The 26983-nt window shown below is 49.2% G+C and overlaps 1 protein-coding gene across 1 annotated transcript in view; it reads right to left on the bottom strand.

Annotated features, from left to right (window-relative positions):
• The window catches only part of CSMD2 (CUB and Sushi multiple domains 2), a 187233-nt gene continuing 160250 nt past the window's right edge, over positions 1-26983 (bottom strand). Inside the window, exons 54-73 of the mRNA XM_032448955.1 lie at positions 26803-26976; positions 23865-23954; positions 23373-23546; positions 22629-22817; positions 20421-20594; positions 17962-18144; positions 14147-14323; positions 13664-13843; positions 12283-12456; positions 11299-11472; positions 9869-9942; positions 8687-8798; positions 6875-7054; positions 6359-6424; positions 5763-5924; positions 5142-5254; positions 4370-4457; positions 3870-4008; positions 3115-3291; positions 1-2552 (exon numbers count right to left, since the gene is read on the bottom strand). Of these exons, the coding sequence (XP_032304846.1) occupies positions 3132-3291; positions 3870-4008; positions 4370-4457; positions 5142-5254; positions 5763-5924; positions 6359-6424; positions 6875-7054; positions 8687-8798; positions 9869-9942; positions 11299-11472; positions 12283-12456; positions 13664-13843; positions 14147-14323; positions 17962-18144; positions 20421-20594; positions 22629-22817; positions 23373-23546; positions 23865-23954; positions 26803-26976 (2783 nt within the window). The 3' untranslated portion in view covers positions 1-2552; positions 3115-3131. The remainder of the gene's footprint in view (positions 2553-3114; positions 3292-3869; positions 4009-4369; positions 4458-5141; positions 5255-5762; positions 5925-6358; positions 6425-6874; positions 7055-8686; positions 8799-9868; positions 9943-11298; positions 11473-12282; positions 12457-13663; positions 13844-14146; positions 14324-17961; positions 18145-20420; positions 20595-22628; positions 22818-23372; positions 23547-23864; positions 23955-26802; positions 26977-26983) is intronic.

Genomic DNA, 26983 nt, shown 5'->3' with positions numbered 1-26983 from the left:
TTTTTTTTTCTATTTTTTTTTCCTTTTTTTTTGGCTTTTTCTTTTCTCTTTTTGAACACAATGCGAGTCCTCCGGGCACAGGGATGGCTGTTATGAATGGCACACATTGCATCCCAGCCAGCCTGCAAAAAAACGGGCTCAGACCCCTCTTCTTCTGCCTTTGTTGCTTGGGAACAGTAGAAAATGGTACATAATAGCAGCCAATCTTGTGTAAGGGCAGCTCCTGCTCTCCCTGCTTTGCTGTTTGATGCATCTCAGGCTTGTTTCACACACCTTGACACGAGCTTCTCCTTGCTATTACATTGATTGAGGGGGATCGCACCTAGGGGCAAATTGAAGCTCTGCTGCTGTGGGATGCTGCAAGGTCTGAGCTGACATGGGAGCCGGGATGCTGTATTCACTGGCACAGGGTGCAGCTTTAAGGACTTGTTGTGCAAGGGAGCCTGGTCTGTTCCCTGTGTTATGGGGACCTGGCAAAGGTAAGGAAGAACAGGCTGTGGATTTGGATAAGGGTGGAAATCACAGAATAACTCAGGTTTGGGAGAGGCCTCTGAAGTCAAACAGGAGCCCAGAGAGCAGAGGTGAAGCCAGGAAGCAGCTGTATCTCTGCATACAGGAGGAGAACCAGGGGAACGTCCTGATCTCAGTTACATCAGTGCAAAGGAGGGGCAGCCCCCAGCTTCACTGCAGCAGATCAGCTGAAGCAGAGGAATTAGACACAGCTGAGCCCTGGTCCCCAGACCCTCACTCAGGGATCCCTCTTCATACTTCAACCTGCCCTGGAGGCTGCATCCTGCAAGCTGGAGATGCTCAGGGAAGGGCAGGTATCCATCCTGGCAGCCCCTACTGGCTACCAAGAGGAGCTCAGGCCAAGAAGCAGCTTTCTGGTTACCTTTCTCACCTGTCTGATCGTTTGGCACGAGCTGGGAGAAGCTCTGCAGCAGTGCAGGAGTGACCCTGAGCTGTCTGTGCACTCACTGCAGCGTGGGCTCCAGCTCATGTCTGCTTCCACCCACCTCTCAGGTACAACTCAGAGCACCTCAGTGATGCTTTGGGGAGCAGATGGTGTTTTTTGGCAGGCTGGCTGTTCAGACCATAGGCTGGAGAAATGCTGCTTATTCTAAGAGCACTGAATGAGAGACAGAAGTGGAAGAAAAATAAAAACCAACCCAATATATATTTATACATACACACACAGTAAAAGAATAAACAACACATAAAAAACTACCCTGTGGTTTTCATCAGACAAAACCTCAGCTGACATCAGGCAGGGAAGAACCAGTGCTCAAACGCAAGCAGAGATGTAAACACCACTCCATTTGTTTTAATTATTTTTCCCTTCAAGTTTTCTGTAAGAAAAAGCTGTTTCATTGACTTACTGCTTTAAGTCAACAGTATTTCAGAGAGGTGCTCGACTTACAGTGTGGTAAAATGGCACTGTTGCCTTCTTGGACTCCAGAGTGGTTCAAGAAACAGTGACTCAAACCAAACAGACTAAACCCCTAAATCAACAGGAGCAGCTCTCCTCTTTATTAGAGGAGGACATCACAAAGCATCGTTCTTTTATAAGGGAGGAAAAATGTCAAGTCCCCTTATCTGTTCTCATGAAAGCCAAGCCAACCTTTCCACCCCTGGGAAATAAAGGGAAGAGCTTTGGATAGAAATTAAAACTCTTATTGCATTGCCATTTGGAGGATCAATATGGAAAGGGCAAAGGCTTTTGAATGCAACTAGTTTTGGGTGTGAAAGGGGGGAGGGAGGGGGCAGTATTTGTTAGTTTTAAAGAGGTTTTTGTCCCTTCATGTCTGTCAGCAGTTTTCTTATGAGGGTGTTTGGGTACAGCTGACATGGGCAGCTGCCTGCAGGAGCCAGGGATGGAGGAATGTTCCCTCTGCAGCCCTTGGAAGTGGCTTCAGGCTCAAAGAGGCTTCATGTAAATGGACACGAGGGCAGAAGAAACCCAAACTCAACAAAAAAAGTACCCAGGAAAGTTAAATATAAGGAAGGGGAGAAAGGCTTGAAAAGTTTTCCCATTGGAAAAGTCCCATCTGGAAACTTCTGCAAACCAACAGATAACTGAGAAAACTCAAGACAAAACAAATGCTCATCCTGCCCCCACTCTGGTATTTTCCATCATCTCCAGTCAGCACTTTGTGCAGTGCAATCTGGCTTCCTCCCCACCTGTCCAAGATCCTCCAAAAGTGGAGGAGGCCCCACGTACCCCACTGCTCCCTGCAGCACATTGAGCCCATCACCTCCCTTCCATGGCCCTCCACTTCCCCAGGTCTCACTACCAAGCTGGTGCCCACTGGGAGGGTGGGAGAGAGGAGCTGTGCAGAGTAGATGATTGCTTGGCTTCGTGATCCATGGCAGGACGCGGAGGGTGGGCGAGGATGATGGAGCAGTCTCTCAGGAGTTAAACACAAAGTCCAACAAGGTGTAGCAGCTTCTCCACAGCCTCAACAAGATTGGAAGGAGGGAGATGGGAGGGAATGGACGGAGACTAGTGAGGTGAAACACAATCATTTGCTAGATACCGACCCTGCAGGAACCTGGAACAGTGGGAAGGGTGAGAGAGAAAGAAAGAGTTTGTCAGTGCACACAGGAATGCTGAGAGAAACCACAATAGCTTTGTTACCTCAAAGTGAGAACTTGCCAGTCTGAAAGTGCCCCCAAGGGCTGCCTGGAGCTTTTGACTATAAGCTGCTTAGTCCTCTATGTCTATGTGGTAGAACTTCCAACCCCCTTGGCTCACCCTCCTCTGTATCTTTTGAACCACTGAACAAAATGTCTGTGACCGTACAGTGCATCATCTCCCATAGAGATTTGTTTCTTTCCTTCCCTCTCATCACAGGGATATTTGGTTTGCCATTGCTCCCCAAGAGGCCACGTCCCAGCTCAGCACCAGACCCCAGAGATGGCAATTCTGGTTTGGGTTGTGCCACAACACAAGGCTCTGACAGCCTGAAAGTGGGAAGGAGACACCCTGGGAATGGGGTCAGCAGCACCCAGACCCCCCTCAGCAGAAGAGCAGGCTTTTATCCACAACCAGCTTCCCCCCCTGAGCTACAGATGGCACCATTCCACTCTCATGTCCCCTCTGTGCCCACTCACCATGCAGGGGATGAGTGCTATACAGCTGTGCACACAGTGCTGACTGTGAACTCTGTCTCGTTGGCCATGATGTCTGTGGGCTGCAGGTTTTGGTCATACATGGGGTTTTCAAACGTCGCTCTGACGTTGGTGTTTTCATGGCCCGCGTAGCCATTGAATGGGACTTTGGGTCTTCTCCTGTAGGGTGGCAGAAAGAAAAACCCAGAGAGGTCACAGCTGCTCCTGCTGCAGCCCATGGAACAGCACTGATAAAGTCAATGGGAAAGAAAAAAGCTGCTTTTGATGAAGGTAAACACCTGCAGGAAAGGCAGGAGGGATCTATAGCAAATCTTATTACAGATGTGTGGTACAGGAAGCTCTCTGGGCTTTGCCATAGTCCTACACGTGCTCTTTCTGCACAGCATCCAGTTCACACAATGCTTTGAAGTGCAGTAACATTTCCACAGCAACGCACAGATCAGGAGAAAGGAATCATTTACAACATACGCAAAGCCCAAGTATGAAATTTACTTTGCCTTATCCTCCTTAACGTTGCCACAAATCTCACTGATTGCCATAAAAGCCCTCAGCACTCTGCTCTCCCAACACCTCTGCATTTCTGGGCACTTTTGCTCTATTACTTCTTCTCTTTTTTCCCCCCTTTCTGAACTAAATGAGAAACTGGGTCCGGAGGGAGCGCTTTTAAGACAAGCTCACAAATACTTCTGTCAGCTCTCTTATTTTGTTTCACTCACCGCGTCGTTCCTGAAACCCACCTGTGTTTGTAGAGATAAAGCACAAACCCTGCAATAATCAGGGCTATGAAAGGCACAAGAATGGCAGCTGCCACAGAACTGCTGTTTGATGCAAAATGGTGTCCTATGGATTCCGGATCGTTTTCCATCATGCTGACGTCTGAAACACAGCAAAAGTAACCACGTTTCAAAGCAGCACTGCAGGAAGTGGGGTTTGTTTGAGTTACATCTTCAACAACACAACAACAGGGTTACAAGTGGTGCTGTGAAAGGTAATCAAAAGCTTCTGACTCGCAGGAAGAATGGTTTGGAGATCGAGCCCAGCTTAGTTCATCATCATTTACTTAAGAGCGTGATTAAAAACAGATGTAAACGGATTAACCTGACTGATTTGGCCCAGCAGGGTTGAAAATTAATGCCAGGGACAGTAGAAACATTTCCTGCTCGATAACCTGCACTGCCACCAAATGCAGCTGTCAGAAATTAAAGGGAAGAAGAACAAATAGTCACAGGAAGGTTACCCAGTCTCTGAAGACCAAACTGCCCGAACCCTTTGCCACGCACAAAGCCCTGGTACACAAACGTGCCACTGGATGACTCTGATGAGACCTGGAACAACAAGAGAGCAGAGATAACAGATCTGTTCAACGCTTCCCTGGGGTCACAGCATCCATCTTGTCAAAGTCTCTTTCAACTTCATGCACAGTGTTAATTGAATTCCATTCCCTGGAAAAACACAGCATCTTTTTAGAAGTCTAACTGCCCAGCAACTTGTTAAGACTCTCACATCTCGAGGGGAGAAAGCATCTTGTTTGTGATAAGGAACAGAATGTGCTGCTGATTCAGTAGGGATAGTGATGCCCTGAGCTACAGCTGGCCACGGGTCAATGAGATGCACGCTGCCTGTGAGCTCCAGCGGGTCTCTTAGGGCATGGGAAGCTACCAGGCATAGAAATCAGGGTGAGAAGCTGACTCCGAAAGGAAAGATTAGCTCTTCTAATGTGATGCTTAGCAGATATAAATGAAATGAATTGTGTTGGTTTCTCCTCTGGTGTTATCTGGAAGACCTACAGATAACCAGGCACAGATAACTGAACACACAGCTGCAGTGCAGGAGAGCTGACTGCATGTAGAACGTTATCTCACTACTGGAAGGATTCCCCATGTGCCCTCCAGGCAGGCAGGTCACTGGAGGATAACAGCCTCATTTGGGGAGTTGAGAGTAAAGCTGGGGTTATGACAGCAATGACAAGAGTTGGGTGCACTTCATATGTGAGGTGTCCAAGCACTTACGTGTCCATCTAGAGCCCATTTATCATTTTTGAACTTGTTTAGAAAGATCTCCACTGGCCCCATAATCTGATAGACCTGGAGGAGCAGGTGCACCTCTTCTTTCTTGTAGATGCCTGGAAAATAAGTGCCTTTTAATCACACTGTCTCAATTCAAATATGAAGTAATTCACTTTCTCAGAGTGGGCAGCAACTCTTCCTGTGTTCCTCAGTGGGATCACCTGGAACCACAGCACAAGTTCTCAACCTCACATCTGTCCCCCAGGATATTGAAGACATTTGGCATGTAAGAAGCAATTCAGCTGTAAATATTTCATATGTGACACCAGATCAGTGACATGGTGCCCCTCTGGGGGGCAGAGACAAGGGGGATTCACACCATTTAATTGCATGGATAACGTTACAAGTCAGTGTTGTGCTGCTTTCCAGGGTGAATCAATGCAAACTCATGCACAGGATTTGTTCATCTGGGTCCACTCAAAGACTGGAGACTTCCCATTTCTGCCCAGCTCTATCACAAAGCCCAGACCACTGAGATAACAGAGCACACTGCCCCTCACCCAGCAATACCATTAACTACAGTGCAGTGAGTGTAAATCCCAACAGCCAAGTTGGTTCCCTCACCAGAAACCTGGAGCTCCACGCCGCTGTGGTCTATCAAAGTGGCATTGACTTTACTGGTGACAGGGTCGAAGCTGGTGACAGACAGCATTGCAGGCTGCTTTTTCCCCATGTATTCATAGGAGCCTTTCCAAAGGGAATTTCTTGCAAACACGTCAGCAGGCACTACAAAGCACAGCAATTGGGGACAGAGAAACACCAGATACGATCATCATATGGTCCTATGATCATTGCCAGCTGTTTCCCTTTCTCAGAAATCAAAATGGAGAGGAATTTTCCTTGAACTCAAAAATATGTATGTAAATTGCTCAGATCCCACCCATTCTCTGTGCTATCATCACCGAGTACAAAGCCAAAGAGAGGAGAACAAACGTGCTGCTGGCTTTCATTTTGGTGTTTTGACACAAAAAGGGCTTCAGCCTGGTGAGAGCAGCGATGCTGGTGCTCCTCTCCCAAAGGCACCTGTCTGCTCTCCAGCAAAGCATGAAGGAAGGGGATGGGGCATACAGGCTGCTCCCACCAGCCCAGCAGTGTGAGGTGTGCAGGACCAGCTGCTTTTCTGGCTGCTCCTTTGCCATAGAGCCAGCCCTGCCACGTACCTGACAGCTTGGAGAGCGGCGGGTCCCGTGCAGTGCCCACCGGGCGGCCACTGGGGCGGATGTCAGCTGGAAGAGAGAAAGGAACCCAGGGCTGAATGAACATTGCTGCACCTGCCTCTGCTGAGACATTCATGCTGTGGTGCTGCTCATAAAGGACAGACTCCACCTGATGTTGCTTGAGCACATAACTGGGCTATCCACCACATAAGAGCTTCAGATGGATTCAAGATCGCATGATCTTGAACCAACAGTTGAGCTTTGAGGCACGTAACACATAAGTAAGGTACAGACCAGGTCCAGCTTATGCAGATGTTTCTAAGTCCAAAACATCAAGCAGAAAATCCCCTTTATTCTGCCTGTTTGCTGGGATCCATGCTGTGGTTGCTGCAACCAGCTCAGCCACGTAAACTCATGGCTTCTCTAAGGCACCCACACAGCTCTTTTCTCACAGGCTACAAATCCCCCCTCTGCAGAGATGGAGGCCAAAGCCAAAGCCACGCTGCTCAGAGCTCTTACCGAGGCAGATGGGAGGCTTCCCCGTCCAGCTGCCATCTGCTTTGCAGGTCCGATGCTCAGACCCTCCGGTGAGGTAGTACCCACTCTGACAGGAATAGATCAAGGTGTAGCCCAGAGATGGCAAATCCAGAGCCCCAACGTTGGCGTGGGAGGGGGTCTCAGGCTGCTTACAGTGATGAGCTGCAAAGCACAAAACCAGAGATGTGATACAGCAGGCAGCTACACTCAGAACGGCAGAAGAGTCCCCAGCGATGTCAGCCGGGAGACAGAGCTCTCAGAAGGGAGTTTTCCAGCAAAAGCTTTCTGTGCTCACTGAGGGACACAGTGCCACGCCTGGATTTTTACCAGCCAGAGGAATTAATGAGACCATTTCCCATGCTTTGCTGCCAGATTGCTCTTCCTATCTGAAGCTCTCAGGGGATCCTTCACTCTGTTCCAGCCTCCATGAACTCAACATCAGGCTCCATTATATCCCTCCCCTTTTCAGGAAAAGAAGCCAAAACCCAGCGATGCTGAGAACCTTGTGCCTGACACATGGAGGAGGAGAAAGCTCTGTTCACCTTCTCAGAGCTGTGCAGGAGTTTGAGCCTGTGATCAGATGGCCATTTCTGCATCCCAGTAGGGATGGGAGTGTTGGTGATGCCATCCCTTGCAGCTGCAGGGCCAGGAAAAGACCACAGGTCTGCTTTTGGATAACCTCACTTCATAGGACCATAGTCCTACTGCTAATTTGCACCTACTTATCCACAGCATCACATAGCGAGTCCTCAGGAGTGTGCGATACCCATGTATTCCTATCACAGCTCAATTAGTTCCAGGTTTTGGCCACAAGGATCCAGGCTGAGCTCATCCAGCTGCTGCCACCAGAGAGCGCCTGGCTGTGCTGCTGGTAATGTGTCACCACTTGTCCCTAGAAGTTATGGCCCAGAGCTCATCAATCAGGAGCCAGGAAGCTCGCTCGCACCCACGCTGTAAATTTCCCCTTTCTGCAGCTCTCAAAGTGCCCATGAATGAAAACAAATCCTCGGCAGCCTTCGTGAGGTATTATCTTCATCCTCGTTTTACAGAAGATGAAAAATAAAACCCAGAAAGGCTCCGAGAGTGATGGAGCTCACACAGCCATAATGCAGCATCCCAGAGCCCCACACTGTGTCACTGCAGTGAGTGGTGGGGAAAGGCAGCTGCCTCCACAGCCCCTCTCCCCAGTATTGCTGCTCAGAGGTTTTAAAGCCCCCCCAGCTGCTCTCATAAGCTCCCCTGGGGTCTGTTCACTACACACATCTCACCACTACCCCACCTCACAAGGGAGAGGGAGAAGCTTTGTAATGCTTATGATACAGAGGCCATCGTGGATATTACAGCTTAAGTACATTAGCTCAAATTCCTTCTGGTATAGCGAGGAAAGAGATGACGGACAGCTTAAAAGGAAGAGCAACACGTTATTAAAGGCAGGGAGAACATGGCTCTGCCAGGGAGCCCTTCTGGCTCAGTGTTAACTGCAGTGCCTGGAGCACCAGCTCACATCTCAGCCATCAGATGTGGTTTCAGCAGCACAAAGTCTCACCTCAAACCACGTCTCTGAGGAAGGGACGAGCTAAAAAAATATCTCATCTGAAAGCAGAATTGGCTGCTGGCATCGTCATGTCAGCAGAGAGATGACAGCACTGGCTCCCTTCTTCTTCAAGACTGGCTTTTTTTCCAGCTCTTCCAAAAAATTACCAGCTCTTCAGAGCCAGCAATTCACATGGCCATCTGCAGCACTGACACAGTGTGCCAGCAATGACCAGCGTGCCCACAGCTCCCAGCACTTACGGACGCAGTCGGGCTGCACGCCGCTCCACGTCAGGTTGGGCAGGCAGGTCCTGGTGGTGGAGCCCTGCAGCAGGTAGCCCTTCTGGCACTTGAAGAAAATCATGCTTCCCACCTGTTTTCATAGGAGATAAAACATTGAGCTTGCAATGTAATTCATTAGTGCTTACAGTGCAAGAGTACTTCTATCATTTTCCACTTCCTATGCAATGAAAAGGTGAGTTGCCTTCTTCCTGTGCCCATCATCCTGCCAGAGCCTGGTGCCACACAGCACCCAGAGCAGCTGTCAACTGGGCAGAGGGTTCCTCCATTCAGTGATAGGCAAAGCTGCTGTGTCTTGAAAGCACCCAAAGCTGGCATCAGATTTAGCAAAGCCTGAAATTTTTGCCAATAGGGACATTCAAAATAATTACCATCAACAAACAGCCCACAGCCGTGGTATAAATGCCAACTTGGATTGCAGACAGCAAAAAGGATCACAAAGACAGGGAGGCGACTCCTCGACACTTGTGAGGTGGATTCACTTTCTGCAGACTGCTCACTTCTGTGTTTTTGGATTCAACAGGACAGCAGAGCTCACTGCCTGCTCCAGACAGACCAGATGTGTCACTGCATGGCTGCGAGCTCTGCTACTGCAACAGGATTTGCTGTTAAACCTGAATATGCTGGAATAAAACTGCCAGGGAGGGCTTTGAACATCCTTCCTTTATCCATAGCAATGTCCCTTCCCCAGGGCACCACATTGAGGGCACACCTTCCCCAGTGCTGCATCCCATTGGCAGCCCTTACACAAGTTGGGTGTGGGTTGTCTCAGGGTTAATTAAAAACTGTGAATAATACAATACAATAATTAAAACCCAGAATTAAGATAACTAATGAACAGCAAAACTGAAAGCTCTTGGTGGGACCATGGAAGGCAGTATCCCAGTATCCCAACCCCTGCATCCATAGGTGCAGGCTGGGCTGACCCCCTCCTTCACACTGTACAGACAAAAACCACCGATAGAATTTAGTCTGACAATGAATGGAAATTGTCTCTCTGATCTGAATGCTAATTACATGATAACTGTTAATTAACACCATAATTAATACCATAAATAACACATTCTTAGCTAACGTCCTACCCCCGCTCGGCGCACACAGGGCACCGTGCAATGCCCTCTACCCATGGCACCCCAGCAGTACCTGATAGCCCTGCGAGTTGTTCTGCATCCCAAAGAGTGGCACTCCGGGGTCTGCACACGTCGTCAGGGTTGGGTCTGGGGGCAGAGCAGAGGCGCTGTGTTAAGGGAGCAGCTGTGGAAGCCACAGTAGAACTTTGACCCGGCACCACGGCAGAAATGGTGCATTTTTATGGTGCTCTCCCTGTGTCCTCAGAGCTCTGCTGAGTCACTGAACAAGGGACCCACAACGTGGCCCACGTGGGGCTACAGCACAAGCAAAGTCATTTTTCATCATTCAGCTCTGCTGAGCTTTTGCCATTCATCACTGAAGCGGTTTCCATGGAAGCCCCCAGGTAAGTCAGAGTCTGTGATAAATGACGAAGAGCCCCAGGGGCTGGTGGAGGTGGAAGGGATGGATGCTGCAGGGCAGAGGGCACAGCTCTATCTCCTGCACCCGGCGCTCTGCCCATCCTCACAAATGGATGGGATCTGACTGAGCAGAACCATCTGGGTTCAGCTACCTGCCCCTCAGGGCAAGGCTTTGTAGACACACACCTTCCCCTTCCCATGGTTTGGACTGGGGAGATGTTTCCTCAGCACAGCAACAGGAATTGCTGCTGGCTGCATTGCACCACTGCAGCTTTGTGCATGGGTCTGAGTGCTGAGAATGGGGGACAGGATCCTGGATGAGGGATGAATGCCTGGACGAGGCCTTAGAGAGAAATCAGGCATGAGCATTCAAAGTTACATTAAGAGGCAGTGCTCCCCGCTGCTTGCATGTGAGAAGACCATGGAGACACCAACATGGAAGCAGAAGTCTGACATTCAGGCCACAAGGATTTTACGTTAATGGAATCAGGGACACATTTAAGATGCAGCTAACAAGTCAGAATGACTGAGGCCGGTCTGCACCCCAGCTGAGGGCAGGCAGCACAGTGGTGGTGGTGGCCAACAGTGAAGGAAAGCAGCACAGAGTCTGAGCAGTTATGTCACCACAGAGCCCCGGAGTTCAAGACTGCAGCCAGAGTTTTAAATTGGCGCAGAACACCGCGACTAATTATCATTATAGACCTCTCTGAGGCTTCAAAGGATTCTGGAAGCCCCAGGAAACAGTCACATGAAGCATGCCTGGAGATTTCAACCTGAATACCAACATCACAGCTTAGGCAAAGCAATCTGTAGGACTTCATCCTCTGTATACATCACCTTCATGTTCCAGGAGCTGCTGCTCTGCCATTCTGGATAGAATTCAAACACAGCAGAGAACACAGGAGCTCTCATGTGCACATTGGGGCAGAAGTGCTGTCAATTGCATGTTCAGGCCCAGAAATGGGACTTAAAACCCAGAAATGAAAGAGAACAACAGCAGCAAACCAACCCACTTTTCTGCAAATGAAAATGCAGACCAACAGTGCTCCATTTGCAGGCACAGGCCTGAGGAGGTGCCCTTACCTATGCAGCTGGGCTGGGTCCCACTCCACGTACCGTCGGACTGGCAGAACCGACGTGCTGAGCCCACCAGCACCATTGGGGCCAGGCAGGAGAAGGACACAGAGGAGCGGTACGTGAAGCCTCGATCCTCCCTCCGGCCCTGGGCAGGGATCCCTGGATCTCCACAGAAGACGGCTGCAACAGCAGAAAGCAGGGGTTCTGAAAACCTCCCCGAGAGCAAGCAATGCTAACACACCAGCAATGGGTCTATTAATGGGCCAAAGCTCGGTGCTCACTAGCACAGAGCTCAGTGATTGACCAGGGGATGATTGGTGGCAGGAGGCGTTGCTGGCTGCTTTCCTTCTAATTCCCTCTTTTTTGCCAATTGCTGTTAATTAACTTCCACTTCTCCCCATCTTTTTCCCTTTTTTTTCCCCCCCTAGCAGCACGCTTAGCTTTAAAACGTGTCCCTAATTGCATGATGTCAAATTGCTACATGGTTCCGTGTCACACAGAAAGCCCACTAATTATACAAGATCCAGGGAAGGGTGCAAGGAACACAGCGAGGGCTTTGTGTGATTTAATACGAAAATGGCTATTGTGCAGCTGCCAGCCATTCAGCCAAGAAAAGAAACTCAAATCTGCCTTTATCACTATGAGACGTTTAACTAATTTTTTTGCATTAGCCATTAAATGGAGTACACAGGTTTCCAAGAACCAAAGCTCTGTCTTCACAAAACGTCCCTCGTTTCTGCTGCGACTCCACAGTGCCCTTTGCCAAAGAGCTTTTCTCACCACCTCCGCCAGTGATTTCTGAACTCAAGGAGGCACGTGGATGAACAGCCACGAGTTTGAAGGATGCTACATGAGCACAAACATGCAAGGAGTTCACACCTGTCACAAACCTGACCTCATGCCTACATATAAAGGGATAGAATGAGTGCATCCAGGTGGTTCAGCCCCAACCATCTCCCAACCCACCCATGGATGTACAATGCTACTCACGGAAGCATTGGGGGATCTCCCCGCTCCAGGTCCCGTTCCCCTCACAGGTGAGCACGGCAGGCAGGGAGAGCTGATACCCTTCCAGGCAGGCGTAGCTGACGCTGGAGCCCCAGCTGAAATCCGAACCCACCACTTTGCCATTGGGAATGGCTTGTGGGGATTTGCAGACGATAGCTGAATGAAAAACAACGGCAATATGCAGCTGCTTCTCAGCAGAGTTATTTCCATTAACAAGCAAACTCGTGTAGGATCAAAGTCACGCGCTGCTCTCAAAGATCACCCCCTGGGACGGCCCTGCAGGGGGCTGTGCAAACTTCCCCAGCTGCGTGTGCAGTTGTGAACCCTCGGATTTTACTTTGAAGCTTGGAATTAATGGAATCCCAGATCTCTGAGCCTGTGTTCGCTTCCAAGCCAAGGAAGGATCCAGCCTGACTTAGTGCAAAAACTCATCTCAGGCTCCCTGAAAGATTCATGCATTTTGGACAACCTGGCTGAGTCTCAGATTAGCAGCTGAATCAATAACCAGTCTGTATTTCATTCACTCCAGGGTGTTTTAATGTGACATTTTTGCAGTGCTTTGCTTTTCAGCTCAGGGGAGCACTGGGAAAGATGCTAAGCTCATGTAAATCAACCTGACCTCCAAATGAGACTGTGGCCACACTCTGTATTACTCCTGCAACATTAGCTCAGTGGTGAGAATGAAAGAGGAGTGTGAGAATTGCTCTTTACAGCCTCCGAAGGAACTGGAGTATATTTGGGAGTTTCTACGTGGTTTGCATACATCAGAATCATGACAGGTGAATCTTCCAGATTGCAAAAGAAGAACACAGATGCTGCTACAAGTCTTATCTACACGTGGTGGGAGAGTAAAACACTGGCAGAAGAGATCCAGCATGTCCTGCGACTGTTCTATTACTCCCCTTTCCTATCTCTGAATTACAGAGGCAGTCTCAGAACGGAGAAATAATGAAAGGAGTTTGAAGAAACATTCTTCAGACTTCCAGATGATGCTCAAACAGTGTGTGCCTGTGAAACAGAAAGCCCCATTGGAGCCTGATCTGTGTTCTTGTGAAGAGTCACTTAGTTCTCAGCACTCCACTCTTTTCCCCATAGGGATGACAGTAATTCCCTCCCTCCCCGACATGTTGTGATGACTGATAGACCTAAAGCTGGCACGGCCTTCATGCTCTGCTGACAAATTGGGTGAGTGCTGTAAACATGGGAGAAAGAGTGAACGACAGGACCAAGAAACCCCCAGGTGTGCTCAGGCACTGCGCTGCAGCTCATGGAACCACAGAATCATTAAGGATTGGAAAGACCTTCAGAGCCTTCATGGCCTGTACAGCCTACATCCTCCACCATTTACAACAACCAGCCTTACCCTTGCAGGCAGGTTTGGTGCCGTTCCAGGTTCGGTCTTTTGTGCACATCAGAGAGGATGCTCTGTCCGACTCCATCATGTACCCAGGCATGCACTGGAACACCACTGTTTTGTTGTAGGTAAAATCACTGCCCAGTCTAATGCCGTTGGCTGGCACACCTGGGTCACCACAGTTGATCACTGCCAAAAGAAGAGAAAGAAGCATTTCTGGCCTCACCATCCCTCATCTCATGGTCCCGAACACTTTTCAGAGCAGGATACGACCCCCTAATTGCAAAGCTGGGCTGCAGCAGGTGGAGAAAACTTAGAGAGCTCCCTTCAGCCAGCTGGGAAATACAAACCCAGAGCAAGAGTTTCCCATTAAGCAGTCACAGGGGCTGCAGGCAGAGGAATGGCCGAAACCAGGCAGCTCAGCTTAGTTTCTGTGAGCACTCAGTGTCCAGCAATTCCCAGTTTGGCACAGGGCTCCATCCCAGTGCTCACCTGTGCACTCCGGGCTGGTTCCGGTCCACGTCCCATTCACTGTGCAGTGCCTGCTCAGCACACCAGTGGAGTAATAGCCTTCCCGGCACTGGTATATGATGGAGCTGGAGAAAACCAAGCCGTCATTAAATAGAACCCTGGCGTTGCTGGGAGTGCCTGGGTTCCCACAGGAGATAACTGGAAAGCAAAACAGCAGAGTTACTATAAGGCTGAATGAATGAAAAACCAAATCAATGGGGCTTCCATCCTGCAACCAGTCGACTGTTTGCCATAAAAATGAGATCAGCTGCAAAGCCTCTGGACCCGACCATGTGGAGCTGACTCCATTCCCAACCAGACCCAACAGCTCTGCCCCATAGCACACCCAGTGGGGGGTGGGTGCCCCTCTGGAGCCCATGGCTTCATAGACCTCAAAGGAGTGACAGCCAGGAGCTGCTGCCCTGTGCTGAGCACTGCTGCTGCACTGCCCTCCCACTCTGCTCTATGGGGAGAGAGAAGGCTGTGGGATGCAATTAGACATCTGCCAGCACCCAAGTTTTATGTCCTAGGCACCACAGCAATAAAAGGGCTTCAGAGTGGACAGTGGTGCACCAAGTACTGTTGTGGCAAAATGAGTGTCTGCAACAATTGTATGAGCTCTCATTTACACTGAAATTGCAGGATATAAAAGAAAATCACAGGAATTGAGGAAAGGCTCCGGCCATGGGAGCCTGTGGCCCTGCTCCCTCCCTCCACCTGTGGTCCAGATGTAAAAGAAGCTGTAAGTGTTAAGGATGAAGAGGCTTAAACTTTTAAAATCACAGATTAAATATATATAGGATCGAATCACTCAAGTGAGCAGAAAGTGGGTAAATAATTCCCTTTGGCTTCAGTGGGAGATGAAAAATGAATGAGACCCCAAAAGGAAACTGGTTATGGTACTGTTTTCTAACTGAGTATAAATCCTAAAGACCCTGGAAGTCCCCCAGTCATATCTACTCACATCTCCCGAAGCATTTCAAACCCAATCAGCTTCAAACTAAGTCACATTTCAAGAAAATAACCTGAAAATCAGCTGCATCAAATGGGGATTTCTTGGAGCTGCTGCTTCTTAACAAGTGAAATATTTCAACAAATGATTATTGCAGAACTCCCCACCGCGAGGTTTCTCCGTTTGCTCCTTTATCAAAACCAGATTTGGTTCCTGCAGTTATTTTTAGGATGTCTTTTCTGTGCAAACCCCTTGGACAGTTTGCTGAATGCACTGGGTATCTCTGCCAGAGATACAGAGAGAGCATTACCAGCTGCAAAGCAACTGCTGCCTGCTGACCACAGAGAGCTTAGAGCTCTGGGGAGGTGTGAGATGTGACCACGACCCAAAGTCCATTCTGCTGCATGGGAAGGGACGGGAGGGCTCCATCCTCCATCCAGAGCTGTTCCCACAAACCTCCTCCTGCACTGCAAAGTGACCTCAAATATGGACCATTGCAAAGCTCAGGGATGCTCCAGAGCTCAGCAGTAATTAATATGATTCCCACCCTCACACCTTTTGGCAGGGCTGAGCTCTATCCTTTAACCAAAGCAGCATCCAGGAGGGCAAGGGGAAGTGCTGTTACCTGTTATGAAGCTGAACACTCCCAGCCCCAGGCAGCACTGATGATTTCGATGCCAAGGAGGAAGGTGCCTGCAAGGAGCAGCATCCTGCTCCTCAGAACATGCAGGAGGAAAGGCTGGGAGCTGCTATCACAGAGCACACTGCATGTCTGACTCTGCTCGTGCGAACACCGTGTCCTCTGTGCTCCCCTCACTGGCCTCATCTTCACCACATTGATCCTTCTTCTGGGCTTTGCTGCCACTGGAGCACCCGGCTGAGACGCTCTCCTAATGATGTCTGACACACCAGGCACAGCCTGCGGGGCCTCACAGCCTTTGCTCCAGGGCTGGTAATTTCCATGCTGTTTAATTTAACCAGTAACCCACATTCCACTTAACTACACAGAAAGAAAAATAGCAGCCTGAGCCCAAATCCCAGCCCTGCCACCTCCCATGTCCTCAGCAGTCAGATTGGGATGAGGCAAAACTCAGCTCCTTCCCTGCGTTATCGCTTTAAATGAACACATTTCTGTCTTCTGGAATTGAGGAAGAGCAGCCAGGGCTGCGTCTCATTTTGGATGCAGCTTTAATTCATCTGGTGAAACAATAAATGTTATAAAAACAACTATTCTGCTCAGCTGAGAGGAGGAGGGAGCATACAGGAGAGCACAAGCAATGGGCCCCCCCTGTACTGCCCCTGGGAGCACCAATTGGGCAGCAGGAAAAAGAAGGAAGGAAAAACTCCACACTGCAATTTCCATCTTCAAAACTTGCTGGAAATCAACGGTAAATGAGGCCTGAAATCTGTGATTTTTAGGAAGCAAAGGGAGCTGCTCTGAGTGAGCACAACAAAACTGGAGCTGCGTACAACTGACTGAAGCAGAGTCTCACGACGTGTCCCTCCAATTAACTTAATTGGAGACTATTTGTACATCACACCAAACCAGCTGTGGTTCCCTCCTGTTTCCATATTCCTTTGGTTGTCACTGAAATATTCCAGCAGGTGAAAGGCACTGATTGCTGCTGGGGCTGGAGCTCTTCTCCCATTCCACCCACACTGCAGGATTTGCACGGTGTCCTCTGCACCTCCCTGCACTTACACATCCATCTGCAGCCCAAGCAGACCAAGCCCCAGTGCTCATTTTGCAGCTGATCAGGAGAACAGTTTGCAGTTTCCCCAAACTATTAATTTTGGGTTAATTTCCCCATTAACCCCTCCCCTCCCTCTCCTACAAATACCTGTTCCACAAAGTTGAATGCAACACTGGAAAGTGCAGCCAGAAGAAGACCTCGCAGTGCCTGCAACTTGCTGTGAATGCAAATGATGGAGACACAGCCTGCTGCTCATCGCTGCAAATTGCTTTCCTATATTGGCCAGTCAGCACTTAACATTAAATGACTACATTATGGGCATAATGTTATTATTATTCATAAAGTATGAATAAGGAATCCGCCAGGGATCTGTATTTTGGTGCCTCCGGAACCCGACGGGTTATTTATGCTGAGATTAATGAAAAGAACCTTTCTACTGAAAGAATGGGGAAAAAAAAACCACCCCAACCACCAAGACCTGAGCGTATTAATAACATGATTCAGTGTCTTTTCAATCAAGAGCTCCATCAATTTGGAATAAATTTCCAATTCATTTACAAGCTCTCTCTGAGCTTTTGGCTTTCATATCAGCAGGAGAGAAGCACTTGCCCAGGTCTCCTCGCATTTGGTATCCTGCTTCCTTTTGGCTTTTGTTCTCTCCCCCATTTGATTTTTAAACACTTTCATAAAACAGCAGCAGTAAGCAGCACAGCCCAGAGAACCTGGCTGGGGGTTTATCACGTTGGATGATGGGGCCTTACTTGATTCCTTCAAATAGGAAAATAAGGGGTTTGGGTTTTTTTTTGATACAAAAAATCTGCTTACTGCTTTATAATTTGCACTCTGCATTTCTGCTCAATGCAAATGACTCTCACACGTGCCAGTTCCAGCTTTAACACAGGCTTGAGGCTATTCACATCGTTCACTCTGATGCATTTCTTTGATAAAGCATCAATTAACTACTTAGAGGTGCTAAATCCAGCGTGCCCTACAGATATTTGGGACGTGAAGAGTTGAGGCTGCCTCACGACATGGAAAGACACAGAGTCATAGAACCACAGAGTGGTCTGGCTTGAAAAGGGCCACAATGCTCATCTGGTTTCAACCCCATTTCATTTCAGCCTGGCCAGGGATCAGTGCTGGATCAGTACCTTCACACTCGGGCTGTACGCCGCTCCAGGAGCCATTGGCTTGGCATGTCCTCTCAGATGAGCCCCGCAGGGTGTAGCCAGGCTCACAGCTGAACCGCACCACGCTGTCCACACCAAACTCATCTCCCAGCCCGATGCCGTGCGATGGGATCCCTGGGTCGCCACACACACCCTGGCTGCCTCCTGTTAATAAGAAGAGAGCACGACACCATCAGAGCAAGCAAAACTCAGGGAATGGCTCTTCTCAACCCACCTACACTTTCAGAGGACCAACACAGAGATTGGGATCACGTGGCTGAGTCGATTTAACTCCACGTGACACATCCCCTGACTTTGGAAACCCACTGTTTGTAAGCAGGTTGCAAAGTCTGGCCATAACTCCTACATCTCGAGATGGAGTCTCACCAGCTGGAGCTGCTTTTCGAGGCAGCTGCTCCAGCAGACAGCAGCTCGATTGCCAGCATCAGTCATGTGGATGGTTTCCCTCCAAGCAGAAATTACAACATGCTCCAGGCCACCTCAGCGAGCCCTATTGTATTTGCAAAACAAGAAGCTGTTGGGTTTGGAGCGCAGAGGCGAGAGGGATCCAGCTGAGAACCATCGGCTGGTACAAGTTGTGAACACTTTGTGCTGCTGGCTCCGTGTCTGGGGATGGGAGGAAGGGAGCAGCTGGAGCGGATGCCTCGTGGGGGGCTGCTGGAGAGGGCTGGATAAATGCCCACCTCCTCGCTGCCTGGTTTGGGCTCGCACCGTGTACGCCTGCTCTTGGCTTTCTCTGCTAATGATCTGTGTAAACACAGTGAGCCCCAAGCCAGGAAGGACTATTTCACTCCAGCAGCTCGCAATGAAGGTCCCAGCTCCCGGCCCTGCTCCGATTTGCTGCAGGTACAACCTTCGCAGCGTAACATGTAATGTAAAATATAATGAACATATTCATCATCTGGGGAAAAACACTCGCTTTTAGAGAGAAGGGGGAAAATGCTCCAGGCTCAGCACTTTCCCTTCATGCTGAATTGTACCAAACCCTTTATTTCACCTTGCGGAGGCTGTCATCATATTGGAGGGATCTGCACACCAGAGAACCTTTGGCAGGAGGCAATCAGGGCTTATTCTGCTCTCAGATTCCACCCTGGGCTGAGAAACTCCCCTGGGCAAAAGCCAGAGCCATGAGCTTCTGCTCTCCTGTCCCAGCTTCCAGCAAGGGCACGGACTGGGAGGGCACCAAAAAATGAAGCACCAGGCCAGATTTGTGTGTTCTTGCTACAGCTGAAGGAATATGCCCAATGGTTTCATTACTTACTGCTTTGGTCACCAAGTCTGGTGTAAAACAAGGGGCCCCATTCTGGCTGCTAGGGAGAAATCCCCAACCTTGGTTCTGAGGGTGTTTGTGGGGCCCCGGTGCAGGGAGGACCCACCAGGAGCCATCAGCACTGCTCTATAACACTGCTGCCATGACGTCCTTATGAAATATCACACACAACAGATGTCAGGAGGAACTCATCAGATAACGCTGAGCATTCCAAACATCCACCCAAAAAGACTGTAGGAGAGACGGTGAAAACCACAGGGGGAAGAGGCATGAATTAGAGCAGAAAACCCTTCAGAGCAGCTACAGATCAAGAACTCCACTCTGCAGATACAGCTTTTGAATAGGAGGACGACTCCGCCTGATTTCGTTTTTCAAAGCAGAGGTTAAACTTGGTCAAGTACAGCTGCTAAGTCTAAGTGGCATAATTAAAAATTAACACTTGTCCCAACTGCTTTGCTCCAGCTAAGTTCTCATTTCATCTGCATCTGTGCTCTCCACGGAACGACTGACATGATGGCACGGAGAGGGCTCAGCACAACATCCTCCAGTTATTCAACATCTTTCCCCCCACTGGAGGTCATCAGTTGGGATCCCAGTGGCAGCACATCCCTTCGTGTCCCCCATGACTCTGATTTGTCCCTGCAGGGACATTTTGGCTTATCAGGATGTTTTCAGTGCAAGACCCTTCCTCGCTGGCACGGGAGCAGAGGAGGAGTCCTGATGCCAAACTGCTCCCAGCTGATGTGTTGAGACCCTCAACAGCAGATGTCAGGCCCTGGAAAAGGGCCACACATGCTCTTTTACTGGAACCCATGAGAAGGAGGGTCAGATGCTGCATTCAGATGCAAGGGCCCTATTTTTCACAAGACACATTCACCATGTACAGACACTGTGCAGAGAGAACTGTAAAGCAGCAGGCTGCAGTACACCTCCTGCCACAAACATTTGCTGCAGTGATTTATTCCTCCTCTTGCAAGCTGAGTGCTTTACACTCTGCCAGTGCTTATCATCCAACTTGCAGGAGACCTGATAGCTAAGACAGTGATTTTCAGCACTCTGCCATCCCACTCGCATTGCTGCAGCTCAGCTGAGCTGTTGTGCTGTCCCCTCTCAGGATGAAGGCTGCAGCCTGTCCCCATGCCCAGCTCACCTGAGCAGTGTGGCAGGGAGCCGCTCCAGCGTCCATCCAGCTGGCACATGCGTGTGGAGTTGCCAATGAGAGCCCTCTTCCCCAGGCAGCTGTAACGGACCACGGAGCCCACGGTGTATTTGTCACCTGAGATCTGAGCGTGGGGTGGGGAGCCTGGGTGCCCACAGGAGACCACTGCAAGAGACAGATGCAACAGCCTCAGCCACCAGGGACTGAGGGTCTGCACATTGGTGCCTTGCCCTAACACTGACAGGCATATCTGCATTAGAGAACCCTTCTTCACCTCAAACCATTCCATGCACATCCTCACCCCCCGCCCTGTCCCGGCAGCACAGAGCTGTAATCGATGCTGTGTCACACCTGAGCAAATTATCCTGGCGGATTCTGAGCGCTGCTCGCTCAGCCATCGCCAGTAAAGAAGCACCGCTAACAATAATTAATAGGTTTACTTTAGCTTGGCAATCAAAGTGGAGACAGCGAGGGTGTTGACAAATATACCAACAGATCTAGGGGCTATTAGACAGGTCTGGATGAGCATTCTCAGCCTAAGGAGCACGCATCGCTCGGTTGCTGAAGGAAAGCATCCGTAACGGATATGTTCTCTCCCTTTGCTAGAGTCTAAAAATACAAATACTGGCATTAGGTAGAAAACATGATGTATGCCTCAATAAAAGGAGAGCACGCTTCTGTTTGGGCATGTGGGCGTTGAAATATATTGGCGCAGAGCTGTGACTAAAACCAAGGACGCTTTGCAAAGAAATGGGTTTGATAGCTAATACTTAAACTCACACTGTAACTAACAATTTAATAACAGATACTCCAGCAGACTCAGCTAAGCTTAAAACCTGTGGCAGCATCGAGGTTTTTAAGGGATTTATGTACACAGCAGGAAGACTGCTCCTTCTGATGTGCTGGGCTCAGCTCCCGTGTGCTTTCCTTCCTGGACTTCTCTCCTACCCTTCAAAGGAGATCAGCTCTTCTTTATTCCCCTCCAAGCCAGGCACAAGGCAAGATTCCCAGCATGAGCTTTTCCAGCATCAAGCTTCTTGGCTTCTGTTTTAAACAGTCCCCATTAATTTTGGGTTCCCAGCTATAAACACTTGGAAGGAATCCGGGTTTCAGCACTGAGCACATCCCAACTTTGACACACAGAAAACAGAGATGTGCAAAAATCTCTCCAAGCCATTACGGCTGCAGAATCCAGGTATCAGTTGTAGAACTGACCTGCGTTTCCCAAGTGCCCACAAATCAATGGACGTTCAGCATTTTAGGGAAGGAGATCCCTTTTACTCAGCTAAACAGCTGTGGGCTGGAGCAGCCTGAGGAAGCAGACTCTTGGTTTGTAAAGGCAACTGCTTGCCTGGAGCCCCTGCAGCTGTGTTAACACGTGGTTATCACTTGTCAGCTCCTCACGGCCTGTGCAGGGTGCTGTAAACACGAGAAGGTGGTATGCTGCTAACAAAAGCAAAGGGAAATGTGCCAAGGTCTATTGCTTCTAACTCGGTGTCAGAACAAGAGAAAAGAATCAGTAGTGGCTTTGGAACAGCTCAGCTGATTCAAACTTAAGAAGCTCCATTTCTGTCTGCTTTAGTGATTTGTTATGCTGGGTGACAGGAGATCACAGTTGCTTTAGTCCCTAAGAAGGAAATACCAGCACAGCCCCACGCCTCTGTTCTGGCTGCTAATACTGGGGCTGTGCTGGGTGCAATCCCATTGCCATCTTCCATTCAGTGCCCATGGAGCTCCTGGCTGAGGCATTACTACTTCAGTACATGACCCACATGAGCATTTTGTGTCTTCCTACCTGTAAGTCCTGGAAAGAACCCTGAACCCAAAATCACTGCTCTGCACACCGGGCCAGGATACTTTAAGAAAGGCCAAGAAACATAAAGGAAGAGTCAAGGAACAGATCTCCTTTCCACCACCTGCTCTGCAGCAGAACAAAGTCTGGGTGTTTTTCACCACAACGCCATTTCCCTTCCCTGAAGCCATGGGGATGAGTTGGTGGAGGGAAGCTGGTGCTAAATCAATACATTCTGACCCAGAGGCCAGAACCATTCCCATAGATTAGAAAGGGCTCTGGGTTCAGACTTTCTTATAAGAGCTTTCAGCCAAGTGAGCACCAGCAGAGCAACATGGAATGAAAATGCAGGTTTGTGGAGCAGGACTGGAAGCCCTGAGCGAATGGTATTACTCTGAAGAACTTACAAAGACACTGTGGGAGGGCACGGTCCCAAGTGCCATCCCCCTGACAGGTAAGGACGTGTGTACCCAGTAAGTAATATCCATGGCTGCACTGATATGAGACAGTTGTTCCAAAGCTGAATCTGTGAGGACCACTCGGCTGCACTTGACGGATGCTGTTTTCCAGGTGCCCGGGGTCAGTACAGTTTACAACTGCAAACAAACAACAACAAAAAAGTACAAAACGAAGGGTGTAACAAAGGATTCTTCCAAAAATGAGCAGGGAAAGGGGAAGAAACCACAAGTCACGTATTCCACAGTTTTCGGGGGGGCTTTTTGTTTCTTTTTTCAGATTCTTTGGGAGCAGAAAAAGAAATCTTTATTAAAAGAGAGAATGGAGGCAGCACTGCAGGCTCATCAGCCTCACTCTCCAGCCCCAAATAAGGACTCAAACATCCACCTAAGGCTGATTTCTTGACCCACACAGTGACAGTATCAACAGATACTGAATTAACAGAATAAAGACAGAGGGAGTAAAGGGAGGGGAGGGAATCTGGTAAGTGAAATTGGGGCTAATGTCACTAGGGCAGCATGAAGGGAGGAAGGGCTCTGCAGCAAAGAACAGAGTGTTTGCTTTGAGTAAACTGGCCTAGGGTTATCAGGATGACTTCTGCTAACGGTCTAACCTGATATTTTCTTTTGTACTCCCCACTTAAAGCAAATAATTGGATGTCTTGGAGGATGTAGGGCTGGGCAGAGCAGACTTACCACGGCAGGCAGGCAGGGTGCTGCTCCACTGCCCGTTGGCCAAGCACTGTGACTGCGCTGCTCCTTCCAGGCGGTACCCGGTGTTGCAGACAAACTTGGCCACGTCGTTCAGGTTGAACTGAGTGCCTTGGGTCAGGCCGTTGGCGGGGTTGCCAGGGTGGCCACAAGTGATGGCTGTGATTAGAAATGGGAGATGTTACCTATTGGCTGGGAAGAAAGTGAATTATCCAGTGGAAAAAATAAACATCTCAAGAAAAGAGAGCATGGAAAATCCCGCATCAGCTCTGAAACTCATACGGACTTCAAAGATCTGTGGCAATACTGAATCAAGTTGAGGATACAGTAACTTTATTCATCTTACTGGCGCAGGAAATACTCTGAACCACTCTCTAAGCAGCAGAGTGGCAGCATCTTACTGACTTATACCGTAAATCCCCAGAGCTCCTCTTCAAAAATCCCAGCTACTGCTATTAATCTATTGCCTTACATTACCCTGGGCATCACAAACGCAGCCATGAAACCTGATGTTTTCCTCCCCCTGCCTGGTGTAAGTCAGATGCTCACTGCAGTATAAAGTTACACCTGGAGGGATAGTAAAAAGAGAAGGAAAATCAGGTTTCGAGCATATGGCCTAAAAAGCTTAAATCTTCCTGCTTCAGTCTGAGAAACTTCAGGGGAAAACCTTTGTAACTAAATCCCTATAATGAGGATTTTTGTGTAGTTCTTTTTCCCATGGCTGGTATAAGCTCTGTCCAGCCCTGAGCTGCTCCAGCATGTCCTGGAGGAAGCGTCAGGTGGGGAAGGCACAGGGAGAGGAGCAGCAGGAGCCCAACAGCATCAAACACCTGCAGAGCTGAAGTTTAAAGCACTTTCACCTGGGCTGCTCTGCTGGCAGAATTGGGGCTGGGAAGGAGGGAGCAACCTGGGAGACTTCTGCTTTAGGCACGGCAGCAAGTTCCATCATGCAAAAGAAACGTCAGGATGCTCCATACAGAGCTTTTTGGCTGCTTAAGGAATGTGACATCTTCTGACAGCTGAGGACAAAATGATATTGATTACCGTCATGCTGAAACTGGGTAATGGCCCAGCAGTAGAAGTCCAGCACTCAGCTGTATGGCTGCCAAAGCCAGAAGCTACAAGGGGAAGATGAAATTCCCACAAAAGATCCATAACACATCTGACTGCCAGGGCTGGACTGTACCACAGGGATAGGAATTTATTCCTTATGCAAGCTGGTGACAGGTACAGGTTTAAAAAATATGAAGCAAGACAGCATTTCAGTGCTACAGGAAGCAGATGTCAGATTCTCGGAGGGACTTCTGAATACAATTATGCACGTTTTGAAACAGCTGATGGATTCTTTCCCAGAAAAAATGGAAAAAAAAAGGCTCCCTCCAGTTGGCATGGATCAAAAAGCCCAGTTCACATAGAGCAGGAAACTGCAGCAGGTTGAAAGAGAAAATATCAGGACAGTGGGAAATGGTAATGTGGTAACACACAGTACCATGAGCTTATTCAGAAGGTGATAAAGCCTCAATCCATCTAATTTCAGAGCTCAAGAGTGGTCTGCTTTAATGACATTACATTTATGTTATCCATAAGGCTTAATGTAGTGTAATAACTTCAAGGCCAGTTTCTGTCTGGGACACCTTTGCAGGGCTCTGCACAAAAGCTTGCTGGGCTTTCAGGTGCTGGAGTGGGAAGCCAGCATAAAGCAGCACCGAACAAAGGAACTGCGTGCAAATGAGCCCAGCAGTGGAGGGACGGTTCAGTACCAGAAGGCAGACACAGACAGGCTTTGTTCTGAAGGGTTTGGTCCCTCCTGAAAGAAACAAGACGATGCAAGAAAATGGATGCTTAAAAAATGCTCCATTTCCATAAATCTGCCTGACAGCAGTCAGCGCTCTATCAGTGTGATTTCCTGGTCCAAGGTTACAGTGTGTGTTCTCGGCAGGTGAAAGTGAATTTAAACTTTTTCAGCTGAGCATCCTCAGACACTGAAATAATTCACACCTGCCTGAAGAACCAGAGACTGCCTTCCCAATAGTTCTTCTATTCTAGGAATCCTAGCCATGAACACCTCCAATGTTAGGAGCCTTGGGCTGACTTTACAGCTTGAGTCTGTTTCTTACTTTTAGGCTGGCATCTGCATATTCATGGCTTTGCAGGTCGTCCTTACCTCATATCTTGCTGGTACTATTGTGCCTCAGTACACAAAGCCCTAACCCAGACATCAGAGGTTGGAAGTAAACACCTGGAGAATCGTGATATGAAATGGATTGCACTGTCCAGCGATAAGAACATGCTTCAACTTATTAACAACTAGGGCTCTAGGGACTTAATTAATTAGCTTATTTACTGGAAAGATAAATGAGAAGGTTGTGCAAGGTGACTCATGAATGTTCATCAGAGGAAGAGAGAGGCTGACCTCTGGCACAGAGCATGGGTCTCATAAGGAAGGTGAGAGCAGCAGTGTGTTTGGTGGGGACCATGTCTGCCTCCAACCTCCCCACACCCCAATGAACCCTCCTCACAAAGCACACCTTCATCTGTGCTCATCTACTGGAAACTCGGTGTGTGAAAAACAGCAAAATAAAGTGGAATTTATACAGCAGAGTGGAGAAGCAAAGCAGCTGGAACTGCCAACTCGCCACTGCTGCCATTCCTCAGCTCTGTCCTGTGCAAACCCCAGAGATGTTCACACACCGTATGCTCACTGTGTGCATGCAAAGCAATCTCGTACAGCCCGCGTATGAAATGCTCTGAGAAGCAGAAAAATGAGCAAAGCAACCTGAAAGCCCACAGGTTGCTACTTCCCAAACCAAGGGTGGCTGCCTACAGGACCTGCCACTCCAGATTTGTTCCCAGCAGGACAGCTGGAACCAACTTCATCTTTGGACTGCCTGGAGAAATACCGGGCTCACTTCCAAGCATTGGCCCTTTTGGAAACCTGACTGTGTTTCTCCTGATCTCCCAATGTCATCTCTGTATCTGGTCTCTGAGTACATGGTATCAGTGCCAGAGATGGCTGTTCTCTTATGGAGAGTGCTGCTATGGACTGCAGAGCTGCCAGCAACACGTTGGGCTGAACGGGAAGGACTGCTCTGTGCAGAGGGGAGGGACTCAGCTGGTGCTGTCAGCTTGACAGCACTTGTGTGAATGAGGAGCATTTCTGAAACAAAGCTGAACTCACCTCCCAGAGGAGCAATGGTACGGGGGACCACTGCTTCTCAGCTGAGGGAGCCTGCTTTGGAAGGGGGGCTGGACTAGATGATCTCTAGAGGTACCTTCCATCCCCTACAATTCTGTGAAAGCTGGGACTCACAGGTCCCCTCCTCCAGTACTTCACTGCTGTAAACTCAACAACAGCCTCTGCATTTTCTCATCCTCTGAGCACAACCAGGGCTAAAATACCTGACAACATACTTACGCACACAGACAGGCGTCTTCCCGGACCAGCGGTGGTCCTGCTGGCAGATGCGCACGGACATCCCGATCAGGCGGAACCCGGGCTGGCACTGATACACCACACTGCCACGGTAGTTGTAGTTCTCACCGTTGATCTGCCCGTTGACAATGGGGCTGGGAACGCCGCAGTGCCCGGCTGCAGG

Source organism: Coturnix japonica, chromosome 23, assembly GCF_001577835.2.
Source record: "Coturnix japonica isolate 7356 chromosome 23, Coturnix japonica 2.1, whole genome shotgun sequence".
NCBI lineage: Eukaryota > Metazoa > Chordata > Aves > Galliformes > Phasianidae > Coturnix > Coturnix japonica.
Note: the sequence above shows the minus strand (reverse complement) of the source record. Positions and strands in the feature narration are given on the sequence as shown.